The sequence below is a fragment of the Bison bison genome, unplaced genomic scaffold (assembly GCF_000754665.1).
Source record: "Bison bison bison isolate TAMUID 2011002044 unplaced genomic scaffold, Bison_UMD1.0 scf7180017864495, whole genome shotgun sequence".
Taxonomy (NCBI): Eukaryota; Metazoa; Chordata; class Mammalia; order Artiodactyla; family Bovidae; genus Bison; species Bison bison.
In genome coordinates this window covers 7,272,898-7,294,297 of record NW_011495054.1, presented here as the reverse complement: position 1 = coordinate 7,294,297, position 21,400 = coordinate 7,272,898, and the positions used below count along the sequence as shown (strand labels likewise).

General features: G+C 48.1%; 1 protein-coding gene across 1 annotated transcript in view; it reads left to right on the top strand.

Annotated features, from left to right (window-relative positions):
• ACACB (acetyl-CoA carboxylase beta) overlaps nt 1-21,400 on the top strand; it is a 111,092-nt gene that overhangs the window by 81,403 nt on the left and 8,289 nt on the right. Inside the window, exons 35-48 of the mRNA XM_010828668.1 lie at nt 391-546; nt 1,520-1,723; nt 2,066-2,221; nt 5,991-6,113; nt 6,734-7,003; nt 8,562-8,659; nt 9,830-9,950; nt 12,198-12,308; nt 13,584-13,727; nt 14,386-14,506; nt 16,005-16,101; nt 17,937-18,033; nt 19,666-19,801; nt 20,853-21,030. Of these exons, the coding sequence (XP_010826970.1) occupies nt 391-546; nt 1,520-1,723; nt 2,066-2,221; nt 5,991-6,113; nt 6,734-7,003; nt 8,562-8,659; nt 9,830-9,950; nt 12,198-12,308; nt 13,584-13,727; nt 14,386-14,506; nt 16,005-16,101; nt 17,937-18,033; nt 19,666-19,801; nt 20,853-21,030 (2,012 nt within the window). The remainder of the gene's footprint in view (nt 1-390; nt 547-1,519; nt 1,724-2,065; nt 2,222-5,990; nt 6,114-6,733; nt 7,004-8,561; nt 8,660-9,829; nt 9,951-12,197; nt 12,309-13,583; nt 13,728-14,385; nt 14,507-16,004; nt 16,102-17,936; nt 18,034-19,665; nt 19,802-20,852; nt 21,031-21,400) is intronic.

Genomic DNA, 21,400 nt, shown 5'->3' with positions numbered 1-21,400 from the left:
GGGGCTGTCTCGTTGTCTGATGCCTGGCCCTGGGGTGATTAGGGCCCCAGGACAGTAGCCTGGGGCGTGAACCTGATGAGGAGTAGCGGGGTGTGGACCGTGGATTGGTTGGATTGGTTGGTTTGCCTGAAAAGCAAGGGCTCATGGGAGAGTTGTTTACAATATCTTGGAAGAGACTGTAAGACCCCTCTGGGGTCAGCACAGCAGAAAACACAGAAAATAAAAGAGATGCCGTGTAAACCAGACGGCCTTGAACATCTCTTTGCCTCTGGAGGTGGGGCTCTGCTGTCTTACTGGGCACACCTTTCGGAGGAGAGGCTGTTCTCCCCTCTCCCTGACTCTGAGCCCTGCACCCCTGGCCTTAGCGGTTGCCCCCTCCCACTTTGACAGGAAGCCTCCTTCGAGTACCTCCAGAACGAGGGCGAGCGGCTGCTCCTGGAGGCCATGGACGAGCTGGAGGTGGCATTCAACAACACCAGCGTGCGCACAGACTGCAACCACATCTTCCTCAACTTCGTGCCCACCGTCATCATGGACCCCTCCAAGGTCTCCCCTCGGCGCGCAGGGCCCTCACCAGGCTCTGGGGGTTCACCTTCCCTGGGACCCTCCTGCTTCGCGGTATTGCCTCCCGGTGTGCGAGACCCGAGTTGTAGGGTGCATACATGCGTGTCTGAGCCTCGATTGCTGCAGGTGGAGCACAAAGCTTCCATCAATTAATTCTAGAGCCATATTCCAGCCACCCCCTGAGGACTGTCCCTAAGGATGTTCCCCCTCCATGGGCATGCTTCACTTTTTGGGAAATGCGGATGCCTAGAATAGAATGTCCTTTGCAAAACACAGTTCTGGCCTCTCCCTGGTTCCAGGCTCTGTTATGGGCTGCCTGTGGGTGGGGGAGCAGGTGAGCACCTGAGGTCTGTGACCCAACCATCCTCCATGGCTGGTTCCTCACAAGCCGGCAGTTTGTGATGGCGATTCTGGGATGAAATAAGTCCTTTCAGTCCATCAGGTTGGAGTTTGTGATGGCGATTCTGGGATGAAATAAGTCCTTTCAGTCCATCGGGTTGGAGTTTGTGATGGCGATTCTGGGATGAAATAAGTCCTTTCAGTCCATCGGGTTGGCATGTGGGGGGTGCAGAGGCTCATGCTGACTCCCCAGCTCTATCAGTTCATGTCGTTCCCAGAAGAGAAAATGCTTAGTCTTGGGATACATGAAGGAGAGGAAGACGGTGTAACATAGGAGCACTAGCTCTTACAGCCTCAGTTTCCTCCTCTGTCAATAGGGGACAAAAATGCTAGCCTCTCTGGGTAACTGTGGGGACAGAGCGAGATACTGAGCTTAAGTCGAAGATGCCTTTGCTTCTTATCAGCTAACGATGATACACGCAACATATCACTCCGCTGTATACATCAGTGCATTTTGCATTCGGTATACCTCACCATTCTGTCATCATCAGAGTGAGAACTGTTAGGAGTGTGTGCAGTCTAGGTTCTGAAGTTGCACCGCTGTGGTTTGCTGCAGATTGAGGAGTCGGTGCGGTCCATGGTGATGCGCTACGGCAGCCGGCTCTGGAAGCTCCGCGTGCTCCAGGCTGAGGTCAAGATCAACATCCGCCAGACCACCGCCGACAGCGCCATCCCCATCCGCCTCTTCATCACCAACGAGTCAGGCTACTACCTGGACATCAGCCTCTACAAGGAAGTGACCGACCCCAGATCTGGAAACGTAAGGCCGGGCTGGGTCACAGAAGTCGCGTCAGAGCAGAGGCCCAAGCCTCTCCTCCACGTCCGCGGGTCTGTGTCTGTTTCAGAAAAGTTCCTTTGTGTCATATGTTAGAGTCCACACAGAAGTGATACCATGTGGTGTCTTTCTGACTTACTCCACTTAGCATGATAATCTCTAGGCCCATCCATGTTGCGGCCAATGGCGTTATTTTGCTCTTTTTTAAGGCTGAGTAGCATTCCCTCTTTGCATTTTCATTGAGGAGCAGGAAGAAATAAATTGAGCAAGAGTGTGGTTCTCTGAGACTTGCCTCCCTCACTCTCTGATTTTCTCTTTCTGGTCCAGATCTTGTTTCACTCCTTTGGCAACAAGCAAGGCCCCCAGCATGGGATGCTGATCAACACTCCCTACGTCACCAAGGATCTGCTTCAGGCCAAGCGATTCCAGGCCCAGTCCCTGGGTACCACCTATGTGTATGACTTCCCAGAAATGTTCAGGCAGGTAAGTCCTGGGACTGAGACTCAGCACCGCCGGGGGTCCCCCTTTAGAGACTCCACCAGCATCCACAATCTCCATTCTCAGTTACTTTTCTAAAGACCTCACTCTAAAAAACAGTCTTCATAAACGAAAAGAAACTAATACTGGGAATGACTTTGTAGTATATTTTTCTAAAACAAGACTTATTTCATCCCAGTGGTAAAAAGAATATAATATAGAAACTTTGGACAACAAAGGAGAGTGGAAGGAATAAAAAAGTAACTCCTAGTTCCATATACTAAAGACAAATTGCTTACCATTTCCTCCTGGTCTTGTTACTGCTTATATTAAGTACTTGCCATAAGCCAGGCACCATTTTAAGGGTGGATAGACCATGAGGAAGAGGATGGGGTCACTACCTTTGATGAATTAAAAAAAAGAATGTTTTATGTTTTGATAAATTTTGAAGTATACACTGGACACAGAATATATACTGGATACTTCCTTCAAGTACGTCTTCTATGCCTATATTTTTTTACGTAGAAGCGCCTTTCAAGGAAACTGAACACACTGGCATTGGTGATAAGGATGCCTTTGTACATCCTCTCCGTTGCCTTGTGAATGACATTCATGAAACTGAGGCTGTGGACTTCTACTGTAGACAGGAAAGCATCCGTGCACTTTAGGCATGAGATGCAGGGTAGTAGGAAAAGCTGCTGTTTAGGGTCAGGAAGTCCTGGACTTGAATCCCACATCTGTCCTTTGCTTCCTGTGTGTCTCCAGGCAAGTTCCTTCACCTCTCGGGGCCTCTCTTTTCTCCTCTGTTAAATGAGAATAATAATTAGTACCTACCTCCCAAGGTTGTAGTAAGAAATACATATTAAGTATTCAGTAGAGGACACGACTGAGCGACTTCACTTTCACTTTTCCCTTTCATGCACTGGAGAAGGAAATGGCACCCCACTCCAGTGTTCTTGCCTGGAGAATCCCAGGGACGGGGGAGCCTGGTGGGCTGCCATCTATGGGGTCGCACAGAGTCGGACACAACTGAAGCGACTTACCAGCAGCAGCAGTAGCAGCAGAGGCTATTTTAATAAATGGAAACTTTTATGATTAAGAATGTTATTGTCTGTATCCTCCTGCCTTGGACATCATGGGCCACAAGAATAAGAAACAGACACATCAAAAATAAATCCATCCACTTTTCTTTTAGATAAAGAAAGAGTACTGTGGACTACCCATAAATTTGAGAACAGATGAAAAGGGAAATTTCCCAGAAAGATACATCTTATCAAAACTAACTCAAGAAGAAATAGAAAATATAGATTATAAGCATTAGTGAAATTGAATTACTCCATCTGTTCCACCTTTTTTAAAAAAACTGGAGTTCAGATACAAGAATAGAAAGAAGCAAAGTGGTGTTTTTTGTAGATGATAAGATGCCTATACAAGTAATCCAAGAGGATTTGAAGACATAGCAAGAGAATACAGCAAGATTACTAGATACAAGTGCATGCTTATTCATTCAGTCGTGCCTGATTCTGCAACCCCATGCACTGTGGCCCACCAGGCTCCTCTGTCCATGAGATTTTCCAGGCAAGAATACTGGAGTGGGTTGCCATTCCCTTCTCCAGCTAGATCAGTATACAAAAATTAATTGTGCTCTCATAGACAAACAATAATTCTAAAATCTAATTGGAAAAATGCTGTTTACAATATTAAGATCAACTCTAAAGTTTCCCTAGGAATAAATTTAAAAAACATACAAGGAATAAATTAAAAAAAACATAGGGGAAATTTTGAAACTTTATGGAAGTACTTTAAGCCTAAATAAACAGAGATACATCGTGCTTATGAATGATCAGAAGAGTCAATATTGTAAAGATAATAGTTCCCCACATAATATATTCAGTATAATTCTGGAGTTGTGGGTGTAACTTGAAAGTTCATAGGAAAAGTAAAAGTTTGTGAATAGCAAAAGCAATTTTGAAAAAAATAATCTGGGGAACTTGTCTTAGCCATCCGTTAAAATAAGTCACTTTTCAAGCAGCTGTACTTAATAATGTAATGTACTTAATATGTAATGCATAATATTATTGTAATGGAGCTAAACAGATAGACCAATGGAACAGAATAGAGTCTAGAATCAGACCCGCTTATAAACAAAGCCTTGACAGAATGCAGAGGTGGAATAGTGAATGAAGGGGAATACATCTCACGAAAAGATACAAAGACGTTTCTTATCTAATTGGGAAAATAAATTTTTATTTCTACCTCATCTGGTGTACAAAAATAAATTTCAAGAGATTAAAACCACTTGGAGTGAGTTAAAAGCATAAGCATAGGAAAACCCCACAAATTTGACTACATTAAAATTTAAAAGTTATTTATGTAAAAAGACCCCAGGTTGGGGGACCCAAAGCTGGGGCTCTGGGACAACCCAGAAGGATGGGGTGGGGAGGGAGGTGGGGGGGGGGTTCAGTATCAGGGGACACATGTACACTCATGGCTGATTCATGTCTATGTATGGCAAAAAACCGCCACAATATTGTAATGTAATTAGCCTCCAATTAAAATAAATTAATTTTTTTAAAAAAGACCCCAGCTTGGGAGAATATGTTTCGATGTCTGTTACCAGCAAGAGATTAGAACAATATTATGTAAGAGAAACTCTGATCAATATATTTTAAGGTGCTCACCTAGGTGACAGTCAGTTAAGTACAGATCAACATCACAGCAAAAAAAAATCACAGCATGATTTCACACCCAGCAGATGGGAAAGCATGAAAATATTTGACAAAACCAGATGTGGACAAGTATATGGAGCAAAGGAGCTCTCACACATTCTTACTGTAAAGCAATTTGATAATATCTAGGAAAACTGAAGATTCACATATGCTACGACCCAGCAATTCCACTCCTAGGTATATACCCATGTAAAAAGACCATAGGAATGTTCATTATAGCATTATCGGTAGTACTGTAGAATTGGAAAGCTAAACGTTTCTACTAAAAATTATGAGTAAATAAATTGTGACATATTCATGCCATGAAAAACTGAACATGAGGGAAAAGGAATAAACCAGAGCTAAATTTATCAACATGGATAAATCTCTCAACTATACTGGAGAGTTGGAAAAATAAGTTGTAGAAGGACATGTCTGGTGTGACACCATTTATTTAAAAGAGAAGTCATGCAAAATAATGCTACATGTTTTAATGTCTGCACATATGATGAGATAAAAACATAAACACATACAGAGGACTTGACTGACACTGAGTTCAGGATGGTTTCCCTGCTGGCTCAGCTGGTAAAGAATCTGCCTGCAAAGCAGGAGATCCGAGTTCAAACCCCAGGTTGGAAAGATCTCCTGGAGAAGGAAATGGCAACCCACTCCAGTACTCTTGCCTGGAGAATTCCATGGACAGAGGAGCTGAGCAGGTTACATCCATGGGATCACAAAGAGTTGGATACAACTGTGTGACTAACTTTCACTTTCTTTCAAGTTCAGGATAATGGTTACCTGAGGGGAGCAGGGGGAGGGACAGATGGGAAGGAGCACACCAGGGGCTTCAGCTGCATTTCTACTATTTCTTTTTAAAAAATTCTTAAAGCAACTTTGGAGAAATTATGATTTGACAAAACTGCAAGATAGATGCACGGGTATTTATTTTTTCTGCATGTTTTTGCTGCGTGATTTAAATAGTTTGCGATTAAGAAAGAAAGGCAGCCCTAGAAAATGTACTTCCTTACTGGCAACTTCAGCTTTTCTCTTTCCTCCCTTCTCTGCAGGCTCTTTTTAAAATGTGGCCCTCTCCGGACAAGTACCCCAAAGACATCCTGACGTACACCGAACTCGTGCTGGATCCACAGGGCCAGCTGGTGGAGATGAACCGACTTCCTGGAGGAAATGAGGTAAAGAACTGAGTCAGTTTGCTCTACAGAAGAAGTTAACGCAACATTGTAGAGCAACTATACTTCAATAAAATTAAAAAAAAAAAAAAAAAAAAAAGCAAACCCACAGAACCCAGCTCCTGGCTGGAATCACCCTTTAAAAAAATTTTCTCCCTAGGAACCTCCCTGGCTGTTGAGTAGTTAAGACTTTGCTTTCCAGTGTAGGAAGGGCTTCCCTGGTGGCTCAGTTGGTAAAGAATCTGCCTGCAACGCAGGAGACCTGGGTGCGACCCCTGGGTTGGGAAGATCCCCTGGAGAAGGGAAAGGCCACCCACTGCAGTATTCTGGCCTGGAGAATTCCATGGACTGTACAGTCCATGGGGTCGCAAAGAGTTGGTCACGACTGAGCGACTGTCACTTTCCAGTGAAGGGGGTGCGGGTTTGATCCCTGGTCGGGGGACTAAGATCCCACGTGTCTCATGGCCGAAAAAACAAAACATAAAACAGAAGCAATATTGTAATAAATTCCATAATGACTCTTAAAATGGTCCACATTAAAAAAAAAAAAAAAAAAAACTTAAAAATCTTCTTCCTCCCTGAAGAAGCAAACCTGTTTTCTTGTGCACTCATCTCCTCTCCAGGTGGGCATGGTGGCCTTCAAAATGACGTTTAAGACCCTCGAGTACCCCGAAGGGCGTGACATTATCCTCATCAGCAATGACATCACCTTCCGTATCGGATCCTTCGGCCCCGGAGAAGACCTTCTGTACCTGCGGGCGTCCGAGCTGGCCCGGGCCGAGGGCATCCCCAGAGTCTACCTCGCGGCCAACAGTGGGGCCCGTATCGGCCTGGCAGAGGAGATCAAGCACATGTTCCAGGTGGCTTGGGTGGACCCGGAAGACCCCCACAAGGTACCGCGCGAAGCTGGCGTGGCAGTGTGATCCCACCTGGCTCATGCTGTGTTTTCCGAGGGGGTGACAGCACCTCTAAGGGAGTGGGGAGAAAAGTCTTGCTCTTAGATGGCACGGATACACGTGGTGGTGGTGGTTTGGTCGCTAAGTCCAAACTCAGCACGTCCGACTCTTGCCATCGAGCCCATAGACTGTAGCCTGCCAGGCTCATCTGTCCGTGGGATTCTCCAGGCAAGAATACTGGAGTGGGCTGCCATGCCCTCCCCAGAGGATCTTCCTCACCCAGGGGTCGAAACTGCCTTCCTTACATCTCCTGCATTGGCAGGCGGCTTCTTTACCACTAGCGCCACCTGGGAGCCCTCACTCCTTCTTCACCACGAGCAGATGGCTCAGGTTCCTTATCTGTAAAGTGGGAATAATCGTAGTAGTCACTTCATAGAGCTCTGAAAGTGTTAGTCAGTCATGTCTGATTCTTTGTGACCCCATGGACTATAGCCTGCCAGGCTTCTCTGTCCATGGGATTCTCCAGGCAGGAATACTGGAGTGGGCAGCCATTTCCTTCTCCAGAGGATTTTCCAACCCAGGGATCAAACCCGTGTCTGCTACATTGGCAGGCGGATTCTTTACCACTGAGCTACTTCAGAAGCTCTCAGAAGGATCCTTGGAGAAAAATAATGAAAATAGTTATTTCTTATATAAACATGTACTTAATATCAATACATACTGAGCATCTTCTGAACACAGTACATACCAAGGATGCAGAGGTGAGTGGTATATAATCCCTGGCCTCAGGAAGTTCTTACAATTCATCCAGAAGACCTCAGGACATTATAAAAGGCAGAATGAATAAAGAAAAACATATCTTGTGATGTGAAAATGCAGGGAACAGAGGCATTCTTTGCAACCACGGCACAGGTTCTCAAGGAGGTGGTATTGTCCCCCCAAAAGGGACAAAAAGTATTATTTTCATGTAGAAGTGCACACACACATATGCGTACATTTATTACATAACCAGTATATCTATAATAAAACTTGACTGGGGCAAAGGGGTTGGTAATCAGGGAAAAAGAAGTATCTGAAAGGCTCCTTTGGGGAGAGAGAATGAAAAGATGATTAAACAACACTGAATCAGTGACATCCCTGGTGGTCCAGTGGCTAAAACTCCCCCTATCAATGCAGGGGCCGAGGGCTCGATCCCTGGTGGAGGAGCTAAGATCCCATGTGTCTGGGGGCCAAAAAAAACAAAACATAAAGCAGAAACAATATTGTAACAAATTCAATAAAGATTTAAAAACAAACAGATAGTGAATCAGAGAGATGGCCAGAGGAAAAGTGAGGTTGTGTGGTAAGGGTGAGTGGCAACCACAGAGCAGACGTTCAGTTAATTGGTGTTATTAATATGTTAACATCAGATGTCTGTTAACATCAGACAGGTGACTGTTATTAACACAGTGTCCTTCCTGCATCCTTCAAACACAGTGTTGGCACTAAAAACAGTGGCTGTTGAGTACACAGAGCTGGACTAATAGCCTCATTGAAGTATTTACATGTTTTTAAGGGAATTAAATACCTGTACCTGACCCCTCAAGACTACACCAGAATCAGCTCCCTGAACTCCGTCCATTGTAAACACGTGGAGGAAGATGGAGAATCCAGGTAAATAACTTAGCAGGCAGCTCCCATGTTCTGACTGTGGTTCATTTCAGCTGCTCGTGGGGAATCTGCCTCTGGGCTGCTGACAGTTTCTCAAGCAGGTGGGGGTGTTTGTACAGAGGGTCCCCCCAGCTTCCATTGTGGGCACTGACAGCTCAGACACCTGGGGCCCCCTTTAGGGTGACCCCATCCTTGCTGTCCCCACATGAGGTACATCTCTCACAAAAACAGCACATCACTCGGGGACAGTTAGGTTGGATTCCTGCATGTCCCCAGAGCTTGCGGGCTCACATTTTATGACCAAATGAGCCAAACTGACTCACTGGGTGGGCTGGGAAGACGTGGACAGGGTCTGCTCCATGAGAACGTCAAGGGCGATACTGGTGTCGTTTCCAGGGAAGGTTGTAGGTTTTTAAAATCAGATTCTGATTTAAATCAAAATTTCCCAGGCTGAGTTTCCTGGGATGTTAGTCATTGATTTTGGGTGGCGGGGGTGGGGGGTGGGAAGATTTTCCATAGTCAAGTAAGTTTCGGAAACACTGGGTTAGATGAGATCCAACAAGCACTTTACTGCAGACCTTCTCAGAGCATTTAATGCACTGAAATGCCTTGTGAATCCCTAACGGGTTAGGGCCTGACCCAGCCTTTTTGGCACCAGGGACTGATTTTTCCACAGACCAGGAGGCGGGGATGGTTCGGGGTGCTTCAGCTTCTGCGTTTGTTGTGCACTTCTGTTAGTACACAGCAGCTCCGCCTCGGGTCATCAGGGAGGCTCGGCTGTGCGGTGGACTTCCGTGGCCACGATTGGTCGGTCATGAGCCGAATGCCTTCCCCGGGCACACGCCGACCTCTCTGCAGACCAAAGGCTGTTCTAGACTGTCTCCGAAGGAGTGCAGGGCATGGGTGATGCTTTGTTAGGACACGCTCTGAATCAGCAGACTTTCTCTTTGGTTGGAGGGGTGATCATCATCGAGGCTGTACTTGCCCTTCTGGAAACTTGAGGGCCAATCGTGAGGGTCCTAGACCCCTGCCTTCATCTCGCCATTGGCTGCTTTCTCACCCTCCAGTCCCTCACCTTGCTCAGCCTTCCTTCTCCGGGTCCTTGGGAAGCACATCAGCCTTGGATTGTCCTAGGCTGGAGCTCAGTCTGTAACTCTCATTTGGTTCCTGAAGGTATGTCATCACGGACATCATTGGGAAGGAGGAGGGCCTGGGTGTAGAGAACCTGAGGGGCTCAGGCATGATTGCTGGGGAGACCTCCCAGGATTACGACGAGATCGTCACCATCAGCATGGTGAGTCCCCGCCCGTTTTCTTTTCCAACTCAACTTTTTATTATGAAAACTTTAATCAGGAAAAGCCTGTCATGCAAAGTGAAGTAAGTCAGAAGAAGAAAAGCAAGTATCATATATTAACACGTATGTATGGAATTTAGAAAGCTGGTGCTGATGAACCCATTTGCAGGGCAGGATAGAGACACAGACACAGCAGACTTGTGGACACAGCAGGGCAAGGGGAAGGTGGGAGGAATTGAGTAGCACTGAGACACGTGTTATACATTCCTATATGTAAAATAGCCAGCAGGAAGCTGGTGCATGACACGGAGCCAACTCAACGCTCTGCGACAACCCAGAGGGGTGGGCTGGGGTAGAGGGTGGGAGGGAGGGTCAGAGGGAGGGCACGTGTGTTTTCTGATGGCTGATTGACCTTGCTGTATGGAAACAACCAACACAACATAATTAAAGCAATTATCCTCCAAGTAAAAATAAATGTAAAAAAAAGTTGCCAAAGTAAAGAGAATTGATAATGAGCCCCATGTACTCATCACTGGCTCCAACAGTTGTCAGCGTGTAACCATTCCTGCATCCTCAGCCCATCTGCCCGCTGTTCTGGAATATTTTAAAGCAGCCTCCACTTATATCTTTCCATCTGTAAGTACCATAGTGTGGCTCTTTGCTAGACAAATGCTCTCCCATTCATTTTTTTTTTTAAATAACATAACCATGATACTATTACACCCAACAATATCAACAGCAATTCTTTATATCGTCAGAACTCAGCTTGGCTTCAGTTTCCATAGTTATCTCAAAATGTCTTATTATAGTTGGTTGGCTTGAATCAGGATTCAATCTCTTCTTCTTTAAAAGATATTGAGTATTTAGAAGAACTTTTGGGCCTTCCCTGGTGGCCCAGTGGCTAAGACTCCACACTTTCTCTGCAAGGGGGCACGGGTTCAGTTCCTGGTCAGGGAACTAAGATCTTGCATGCCCAGCAGTGTGGGAAAAAAAAAAAAAAAAAGAACTTTTATCTAATTTTAACTGGTACGAAGTGACTGTCTTCTCATTCCCTAGTGTGGCCTTTACAGAAATATCTTCTGTTTCTGTTGGAGTCGTAATAATAGTTCTCTTCAGTGGTAAACTGTCACTCAAGTCCTGACTTTTACCCTTCGTCTTGGCTCTTCAGTTTCCAAGGTGGAAAATGCTGGCCTTGAGTGTCTTCCTTGGGCGTATCGTGTAGGTGTCATTATGTATGTTTCATACCTATTTCAAAATAAAAAGACATATATGTATTTACATATTCCAAAATATGTCATTTTCTTTTGAAGGATATAAAAAGGAATATTTTTATATATTCCAAAATAGATATACATTTACATATCTCTAATTTATATATATATACACAGACAGGCTCACCTCAGAGATGTCGCAGTTTGGTCCCAGACCTCTATGGTAAAGTGAATGAATATAGTATTGAAGTGGAGATTGTAATAAAGTCACACAGATTTTTTGGTTTCTCAATCCATGTAACAGTTACGTTTATACTGTACTGTCGTCTGTTAAGTCTGCGGTAGCATTATGTCTTTTAAAGATGTATACACTTTAATTTTAAAATCCTTTATGGCTAAAAAATGCTAACCCTCATCTGACACACAGGATTGCCACAAACTTTGTTAAAAAATAAATAAGTAAGTAAACCTCAGTATCCATGAAGTACAATAAAATGAGGTCTGCCTGTATAAATCTTCCTATTTTGAAATAGTTCTGCGTCGGAAGTTACGAGATAGTTTAGGCAGGTCGTGGGTGCCCCTCGTCCAGCTCCCGTGTGATAGAGTCTCGTGTAACTGTCGTATGTGATCAAAACAAGGACACTGACATTGGCACGACACTGTTAACTGGACACAGACCTCGATCATTTTTTCCCAGTTTCACCCGCCCTCCTAGGCTTCCTTTCATTGTGTGAATGCATGCAGTGTCTTGGGAATGACCAAACTCAGAAGAACCACAGAGATGCCTCTTGAAGTAAGAGCCAGAACATTCCACGTCTGCGTGTGTCTTTACAACACTCTTCCTCGCTAGCCCCATTCTTTCGGTCGAGGTCAGGCAGCCTGAAGGACAGGCTTGAGCCCACGCTGTCAGGCCCCCGATCAGGATGCCCGTGGCCAAGCTGAGCTTCCACTCATGCCCAGTGGCTCCTGGACCGTCCCCGCTGTGGGGGGCGGGGCACTGGCCCTGAGGAATGCAGGAGGGGTCCTGTCTCCACAGGTGAGCTGCCGGGCCCTCGGGATCGGGGCCTACCTGGTGAGGCTGGGCCAGCGAGTGATCCAGGTGGAGAATTCCCACATCATCCTCACGGGGGCGACGGCGCTCAATAAGGTGACCACCTTGAAGGGACAGCCGGGGAGTGGATGTGTAGGGGCGGGAGCGGGCTCATTCTGACATTCCCAGTGTCCCCAGTGGGGAATTTTTCTCGGCATGAAAGCAGTTCCAGGAATTCCCTGGTGGTCCAGCGGTTAGGACTCCACACTCTCACTGCTGAGGGCCCGGGTTCAATCCCTGGTTGGGAAACTAAGATCCCACAAGCTACATGATGCAGCAAGAAAAGGGAAAAAAGAAGCCAGTTCCATCCCTGCTATTATGAGAGCTGTTCTTTCATTTTGCAGTTATATGGGCCTCTTATGAGCTAACATATATTATAGATAGATAGATACATACATATAGGTGTGTATTGGGCTTCCTTGGTGGCTCAGCGTTAAGAGTTTGCCTACAAAGCAGGAGATGCAGGTTCGATCCTTGGGTCAGGAAAATCCACCAGAGAATGAAATTGCCATTTCCCACTCCAGTGCAACCCACTCCAGTATTCTTGCCTGGAGAATCCCATGGACTGAGGAAACTGGCGGGCTACAGTCCACGGGGTTGAAAAAGAGTCCAACACAACTGAGTGACTTAACAGCAACAATGTGTGTGTTAGGCTCTTCTGGTGGAACTAATTCTCTGTGTTACTGTAATTTAAATTTTAAAAATTATTAAAATAGCATTACACATTGCAGAAAATTGGGAAAAGACCAAAAAAAAAAAAGTAATTTTGTCCCTACTGTAGTTTTTGTGTAGTTTTCCTCTCATCTCATGTCTTTACATAGTTAGACTCCTAGTGAACACAGTTTCGTGTGACTGTTTACTGTCTTGAAATGCCTTCCACAATGCTGTAAGGCCTCCCTAACATCAGGTCTGCTAAAAATCCCACAGTGGGTCTCAGAGTCTGGCCCCTGAACCAGCAGCATCAGCATTACCTGGGATCATGATAAAAGTACAAAGTTCTCTGGCCCCACTGCAGACCTGCTCCATCAGCAACACTAGGTTGGGTTTTGCCTGGAGATGATCAGTCACCAGGTGGATCTCTGGTTCTTAAATTGGGCTGCATAATGGAATTATCTGGAAGTTGAAAAAAAACAACAGATACCTGAGATTCTGATGTAATTGGTCTGGCTGCCTGCAGCCTGGACATCAGGACTTTTGAAAGCTCCCAGGTGATTCTGACTTGCAGCCAGGGTTGAGGACCACCGAACATGCGGCCAGGGTTGAGGACCATCTGAACAGATGGAAGGCCCCCAGGTCGGGCAGGACCTTGCTAACTGTGTCATGTCAAAGCAGGTCCTGGGCAGAGACGTTTACACGTCCAACAACCAGCTGGGCGGTGTGCAGATCATGCATCACAATGGCGTCTCGCATGTCACCGTGCCAGATGACTTTGAGGGTGTTTGTACCATCCTGGAATGGCTGTCCTATATGCCAAAGGTGCAGTATCCTTCCCCCCGCCCCCGCCTCTTGAAGCTTGGAGCCTGGAAGACTCTGTTATCTGGTTCATTTGCCAAATGGTGTGGAAGGGTAGGGAGTAGGTAACACTGAAATCGTGTCTAGGGTTAATTTTTCTTTTCTCTTCCCTCCTTCCCTCTCTGATGCCCAGCCCTGTACTCACTGTTATTTGCTTTTTTTTTTTTTTGATGACTTTGTATGGAGGCTGTGTGTCTATCCTTTAGAAAGAGGTGACATTGCCTGTCATCAAAAGAGGTAACACGGACAACAGAGAATCCTCAGGCTTTGCAGTCAGGCTGGATTTGATTTCTGGCTTCCTTCTCGTAGCAATGAGACCTCAGGACCATCTCTTAATCTTTCTAAGCCTCAGTTTCCTCATCTGTAAAGCGGGAGTAACAATGGCACCCATCCCAGGGTGTTATCACTGATGGCTCAGTGACATGATGTGTGGAGTTCAGCGCTTGGCAGGCCCTCAGCCAAATGCTACTCCTAATTATGATGATGACCTATTTTGGGTTGGGCTTCTGCCACGTAGCCAGGCATCACCATAGTCGGAAGGGGAGAGGAGGGCAAAGAGTGAATTGCAGACATTATTGACGAGCCCGAAGGACCGAGTGGGAGACCTGACTTTCTTTCCTAGGATAATCGCAGCCCAGTCCCAGTCGTCACACCCAAGGACCCCATTGACAGAGAAATTGAATTCCAACCATCTCGCGGGCCCTACGACCCCCGGTGGCTGCTTGCAGGAAGACCTCACCCAAGTAGGTCCCTCCGGGGTTTTGTCCGAGCCCTGGGTTTTGGGGTTTCTTTTCTGCCACCAAGATAAAAGAATGAGTCAGTAGAAGATTATCGCCAAGGGATACACCTGAGGTCGAATGCAAAAAGGGGTGGAAGAATGGAGATTTTTCTCTGTGCTTTTCCCAAGCTGATGACCGAGAAGGGGTGGGAACAGCCTCCGGTTTCTGGAGCTGATGGATGGAGGTGAGAAGCAGCAGAGGTCATGACCTCCTTCCCTGAAATTGCCCCAGATGTGGTCACATAGGTGGCAACTCTGGGGCTGCAACCTCAGGGTTTCAGGGAGAAGAGCGCTTCTCTCTCTGTCCCTCTCTCTTTCTGTTTGGCTTAAACCTTCATAAGGTAGCTCTCCATGAGTTCACCCAGGATGAGCAACTTTGCCTCTTCTGCAGCTCCGTTTGTAGACACACACGTGGGTGTGCACACATATATCCAAACACACCCGTGTGCACGCACGTGCTTGCACGTGCCCACATTCTCCCTCCCTCCCTCCCTGTCCCCCTCCCCCAAAGGGACAGGTTGGCCTCATGGAGGTATCTGATTACATTCTGAGCCACCAGGACAGAACTGGAAAGCTGAGCTGCCCCTGTTGCCACAATCCCGAGTCTAGAATTTCACGTGCTGCCCCCTTTAGAACTCGGCCTCTCCTTCCAGCTGCGTGGGGCAAGGGAGGTGCCGCCAGGAGCATGCCAGGCTCCACCAGCGAAAGATGCCCCGTGGCCTGTTCCCCTCCTCTGCTACTTCTCTTAGGCTTTCTCACCTGCGAGCACTGGCTTTAGCTTGATTTTTAAAAACGTCTGATATGTTACCGACCATTTGCTCCAGCTAGTAGGGCCGGCCCCCAGGCAGACCCTGAGGCTGGGGTGCTTTGCTCCCAGGGGCCCAGCCCCGCTATTCCTGCAAAGTGAGATCTCTCCTGCTACCTGCCTCCTCGTGTCCAAACCACAGACACGTACAGCGCGGTGTGGATCCCAGGCACCGCGTCCTCCCCAGGACGGCCGCAACTGACATCCGCTTGTTCACTCTCCCTTTCTCTTCCTCTCTGTCTCTCAATGGAACACGTTCTTCGCAGTGTAACGGTTTTGAGGCTGCAGCCCCTAGGTCCAGGATGAGTGTTTTTCAGAGTAGATGGTCCCTTCTGAAATCGTGCCTTCCGAAGGCAGCCACCTGCTCTTTTTGCAGAGGCTGTGACCAGGGTCTCCTCATGCTTGGCGTTGAGGGAGGTTCGTGTGGTGGGTGTTCTGTATGGACTGACTTCCGGATTCGGCGTATCGTTTGGCAGCCCTGGTTTTGTGTGTTGGGGGCTGGGCAGGGGAAGTGTTGTTGTTTTCCAGGAACAAAGGTATCTGGGCTGTCAACGTCAGGCTGTCCTAGAGAGAGGGCAGAGGAGTCTGCCCTCCAGGTGGACACCGGGGGCCCTCAGCAACCAGACCCCAGCCTGAGCTTCCGCCCTTCTGCCCACAGCTCTGAAGGGATCCTGGCAGAGTGGATTCTTTGACCAGGGCAGTTTCAAGGAGATCATGGTGCCCTGGGCCCAGACTGTGGTGACGGGACGAGCAAGGTAACCCTGAGGGCGGGCCCAGGCGGCCTCAGCGATGCTTTCTCCCTGGCCTTGGATTTTCTGAAAGAAAAACCAATGCAGAGAGTTGGGGGGCGGGGAGTGTTTCTGGCTGATGAAAGTCTTCATAGAGTCTGGATTTGTCCATAACTTTAGAAGACACACCACCAACTTCTTCCTGGGGCCAGGACCCTTGCCCCTTGTGTCTGCCCCTGGGCCAGGGCACCCTCGCCAGGGGGGCCATGAACCCCTTTGGGAATCAGAAGGTGGCCATGGTACTCTCTGGAAAACCACACAGTCGGAAGTACGAACTCCATTTAGGAGGGCCGTGGGCAGGAACCGCTATTGTATACCAGAGCTGGCGGAAGGCATAATGCTTGGATTCTTTCAAAGCTGAGCTCACTCCTTCTCTTCGGGATGAGTCCAGCTGCCCCAGAGTTCTTCCTTTTATGGAGCCCAAAGCAACAGCCTCATAATTTACCACTCAGATTCCTGGCACAAAACAGGCACTACGAGTTCAGGTTCTGGAGTCAGACCTCTGCTGTCACTCACCCGCTCTGGGCCTTTACATCCTCATCTGTACAATGAGGCTGATAACTCCGCCCCTTCCCACTCCCGAAGGATTGCTGGGATTAATAGAAGTGGTGATGTGTTAGGCATTTAAAATATCACAAATGGGGAATTCCTCGGTGGTCCAGCAGTTAAGACTCCTTGCTTCTACTGCTGGGGGTGCGGGTTTGACACCTGGCTGGGTAACTAAGATCCCAAGTGCCACATGGTAGTTAATATTTTTTAAATAAATAAAAAGCATTTAAAAATCATAAATGCTCCATAATGTTGTTAATAGCAGCTGCCATTATTGTTGTTATTTACTTCTCTGTAATAACTGTTAAAATACTAAGTCTGTTACTGGGATTGCTTCTCTCCATAAGTGTTTTACTTTTTTCAAATGTTCTTTTTTTGGGGGGCTGCACTGTCTTCATCCAGTATGTGGGCTTAGTTGCCCCGCAACATGTGGGATCTTAGTTCCCCACCCAGGGATCAAATCCATGGCACCTGCATTGGAAGGTGGATTCTTAACCACCGGACCACAAAGGAAATCCCCTGGAATATTCTTTAAACTGAGATGAAATCTATTCCCCCTTCCACATGGAAGTGCTTGATTTGAAGACTGCTCTCCCCAAACCTGCCCCATAAACTGTTGGGAGCGTAACCGAGAGGAATCAAGTGACACAGGTGGCCAGGGGCAGCCGGTGGCGGGTGCTGATGGAGACTGATGCCATGGACCGCCTGTAACTGAAGCTGCTCAGGCTTAGCATACCTCCATCCTTTCCCGATGTGGCGTGGGGTCTGGACCTGTGCTGTCCACCGTGGTGGCTGCTGGCCACGTGTGACAGCTCAAATTCAGAGGAATCACACAGTGAAAGAGCATGTCACATGTTCAGTTCCTTAGCCGTCCCTGCCGTGTTTCAGATGCTCCGTGGTCATGTGCAGCTCACAGCTGCCACACTGGTCAGGCTGCTAGAGAGTGTGGCCATCATCACAGAAAGTTCTAGGGGACGATGCTGCTCCCATCCCTGACTTGGCCCAAGCCTCCCCACAACCCCGGCAGCTGTTGCCCCGACATGGGCACCCAGAGGACTTTTCCAGCCTGCTTGTTTGTGAGGCTTTTCACCGCTTCAGGGCCAAGTTGAAAACAGCACGCTTTTCTCTGTCCACCCTCATCCCAGCCCGCATGCCTGTAGAATATCAGTCTGGGCTGGCCAGACCCACCTGCCCCCCCGAACCGGCCTGGGGTGCTGCCCCGCGCCCCTGCTCACTTGTGGTCCGCCTTGCAGGCTGGGGGGTATCCCCGTCGGAGTGATAGCTGCAGAGACGCGGACGGGGGAGTTGGTCGTGCCCGCCGACCCTGCCAACCTGGATTCCGAGGCCAAGGTTAGGGGCCGGGGAGCTGGGCTGGCTCTTTTCATGTTTTGTTTTTTTTATTGAAGTGAGGTTGAGTTACAAATTACATTCATTTCAGGTGTACAGCAGAGTGATTCAGCATTTCTACAGATTGTGTGCCACTAAAAGTTACTACAAGATAATGGCTGTATTTCTCTGTGCTGTACAGTATGTCCTTGTTGCTGTGGTATTTCATACATTGCAGTTTGTGTCTCTTAATCCCATACCCCTGTGTGTCCCTCCCGTCTTCTCTCTCACCTTTGGTAACTCCCTAGTTTGTTTTTTGTCTGTTTTATTTTTGTGAATCTGTTTCTGCTTTGCCTGTATGTTGATTTGTATTATTTTTTAGGTTTTCCATATAAGTGATAACATACAGTGCTTGTCTTTCTCTGACTAATCTCACTCTGTATAGTGTTCTCTAGACCTATCCACATTGCTGCATATGTCAGAATTCCATTCTTAGTGGTTGAGCAGTATTCCCTTGTATATGTGCATACGCCACGTCGTCTTTCTCCATTCATCTGTCGTCGGGCACTTGGATTGCTCCCGTATCTTGGCTACTGTAAACGGTGCTGCTGTGAACACTGAGGTCATGTATCTTTTCACATTAGTGCTGGGTTATATATACACATACGTACCCAGGAAGGGAGTTGCTGAGTCATATAGCAGTTCTGTTTTTAGTTTTCTGAGAAGTCTCCATACTCTTTTCCATAGTAGCAGCACCAGTTAGCATGCCCACCAGGAGTGTTCCAGGGTCCCCTTTTCTCTGCGTCCTCACCAGCATTTGTTTCTGCACTCTCTGATGATGGCCATTCTGACGACCATGACTGTGGTTTTGCTGGGTCTGCTGTGTAGGCCGGTTGAGCTGACAGGAGCGGGTCCTGAGTGGCCACATGTCTGTCCTTCCAGCTCAGACTCAGAGGCATCCTTGGCTCTGGAGTGGGGTGGGGTGGGGGCCCCAGCACTGTGTCTGCAGGATGCCTGGTGCTCCTCACTGTCTTCTTCAGAGGATGACAGGTCCCTAGGAATTCCTCCCTCCTCCTGCCCCCGTCACTGTTGCTGTTTCTTTCTTTTTCTTTCTTTTTTTTAGCTTTTGTGTAATAAAGTTTTATTAAAGTATAAAGGAGATAGAGAAAGCTTCTGACATAGGCATCAGAAGGGGGCAGAAACAGTACCCCCCTGCTAGTCTTCAGCTGGATGTTATATGGTCACTGCTGCTGCTGCTAAGTCGCTTCAGTCGTGTCCGACTCTGTGCGACCCCATAGACGGCAGCCCACCAAGCTCCCCCATCCCTGGGATTCTCCAGGCAAGAACACTGGAGTGGGTTGCCATTTCCTTCTCCACTGTTGCTGTTTCTAGGGTGGGCCACATCGCACCCTGGGAGGAGTTCAGAAGTCAGAGGGCGGGTCCTGGGACCCTACTCAGGGTGGCATTTACTAGCTTGGCACCTATCAACAGGCAACAGGAGCCTCCCTGGGCCGCAGCGTGAGAGTCACATGTCTGAGCCCCATCTCTGGTGTTGTCACCGATGCCAATCAGGCTGCCTGCCCTCCAGGGTGCCATGTGGGCAGCCATCCCATGTTCTGCTCAGAGGAGTCTGATGCAGGCTGCTCTGTGTTCCAGATAATCCAGCAGGCTGGCCAGGTGTGGTTCCCAGATTCGGCCTATAAGACGGCCCAGGCCATCAAAGATTTCAACCGGGAGAAGTTGCCCCTGATGATCTTTGCCAACTGGAGGGGGTTCTCCGGGGGCATGAAAGGTAAAGTGGCCTTCCTGTGGGTGCCCTGAAGCCTCGGGGTCAGCACCCTGGATAGCTCCCTTGGGATCCCAACATCATCATCTTAGTTGCGCTTCCTGCAGCCCTGCAGACGAGAGCTGTTCAGGGAACTGAGGGCTTCCAGTGTGACTTTCCAGAGGTCCCCGTCATGCAGGGAGAGGCAGGGGTGGCCCCCGGAAGCTGCCGAGTGACCTGGGCTGTCACCTCCCCACTTAGGAAGATGAGAAGGCTCCTGCCCTCCTTAGGGGGCTACTTTGAGCCTCAGTGACCTGACACTCAAATGCAAGTGCTTCAAGGCACTGAGCACATTTCAAGAGACAGAGGCTGTCAGTGGGATGTTTCAGAAAGAGCTGGACTGGGGCCGGGCAGACCTGGTCTGAGTCCTTGTTGGGTGGGTGACTGCTCCAAGCCAAAGTTTCTCTCCTCTGCAAAGAGGGGTAAGGATAGATCAACCTCAGAGGGCCAAGGCGAGGGTTCGTCTGCATGTGGTGGTTACTCTCCGTGTGATTTTGAGTTGTTTTTTAAAAATATTTATCTGTGTATTTGGCTGTGCCAGGTATTAGTTGCAGCGTGTGAGATCTAGTTCCCTGACCGGGGACTGAACCTGGGCCCCCTGCATTGCGAACTCAGAGTCCTAGCCACTGGGCCAGCAGGGAGGTCCTAGATTTTGTTATTGTGCTGTTGTTTCCATGTACCATGCCTAATTAGACGTGTCTTGGTAGAAAATAAGGACCATATGCCTGTGGGCAGCAAGAGGGAAGAGACTGTGTTATCCTTGGAGAGGGTTCTGTTCTGGAAACAGAGGGACAGGCCGGGGGCATCTCTGAGCCAGGGCTGGAAGGGATCTTAGAGATCAGCCCATGCCTCCTTTTCTGGGTGGGAATGTTGAGGCCCCGGCAGGGAGGAGGACCTGGTCAAGGGAGCCCTCTGTGCCTTGATCCTGCCTCCTGGCCCCATGAGAGCCTCACCACAACCCCTGGGCAGCGAAGGGTGGGCCGGAGGTCGCCTCAACGGTGGCTGCCTTGCTTTTCAGACATGTATGACCAGGTGCTAAAGTTCGGAGCCTACATCGTGGATGGCCTCCGGAAGTACAGACAGCCCGTCCTGATCTACATCCCGCCCTATGCGGAGGTCCGGGGCGGCTCCTGGGCAGTCATGGACACCTCCATCAACCCGCTGTGCATAGAGATGTACGCGGACAGAGAGAGCAGGTGGGTGTGCCGCCCCAGCCCAGCCCCGCCTTCCTGCTCTCACTCCCAGTCCTGAGGCCCCACACCCTGGGAGTCGCACTCTGGGGATCGCAGGGCTGTTCTGAACTTCCAGAGGGGTGGAGAGCTGCCAGTTCTCCCAGTCTGAAACCAGCGTCCAGCATGCTACTGGATTTTCTCAGTGTAATTAGTGACTGGAGCCCAGAAGTAGTGGAGGAATTGTAATTTGTTCTTTCACAACTTACACTCACCTGTTTCCCAAGGTTTGCAATCACTTAAAGAAAATATAAAAATTATAATATATAATTAATATAATATATAGTATTGATATATTAATAATATATAAATATAATATATATATTATATTATATAC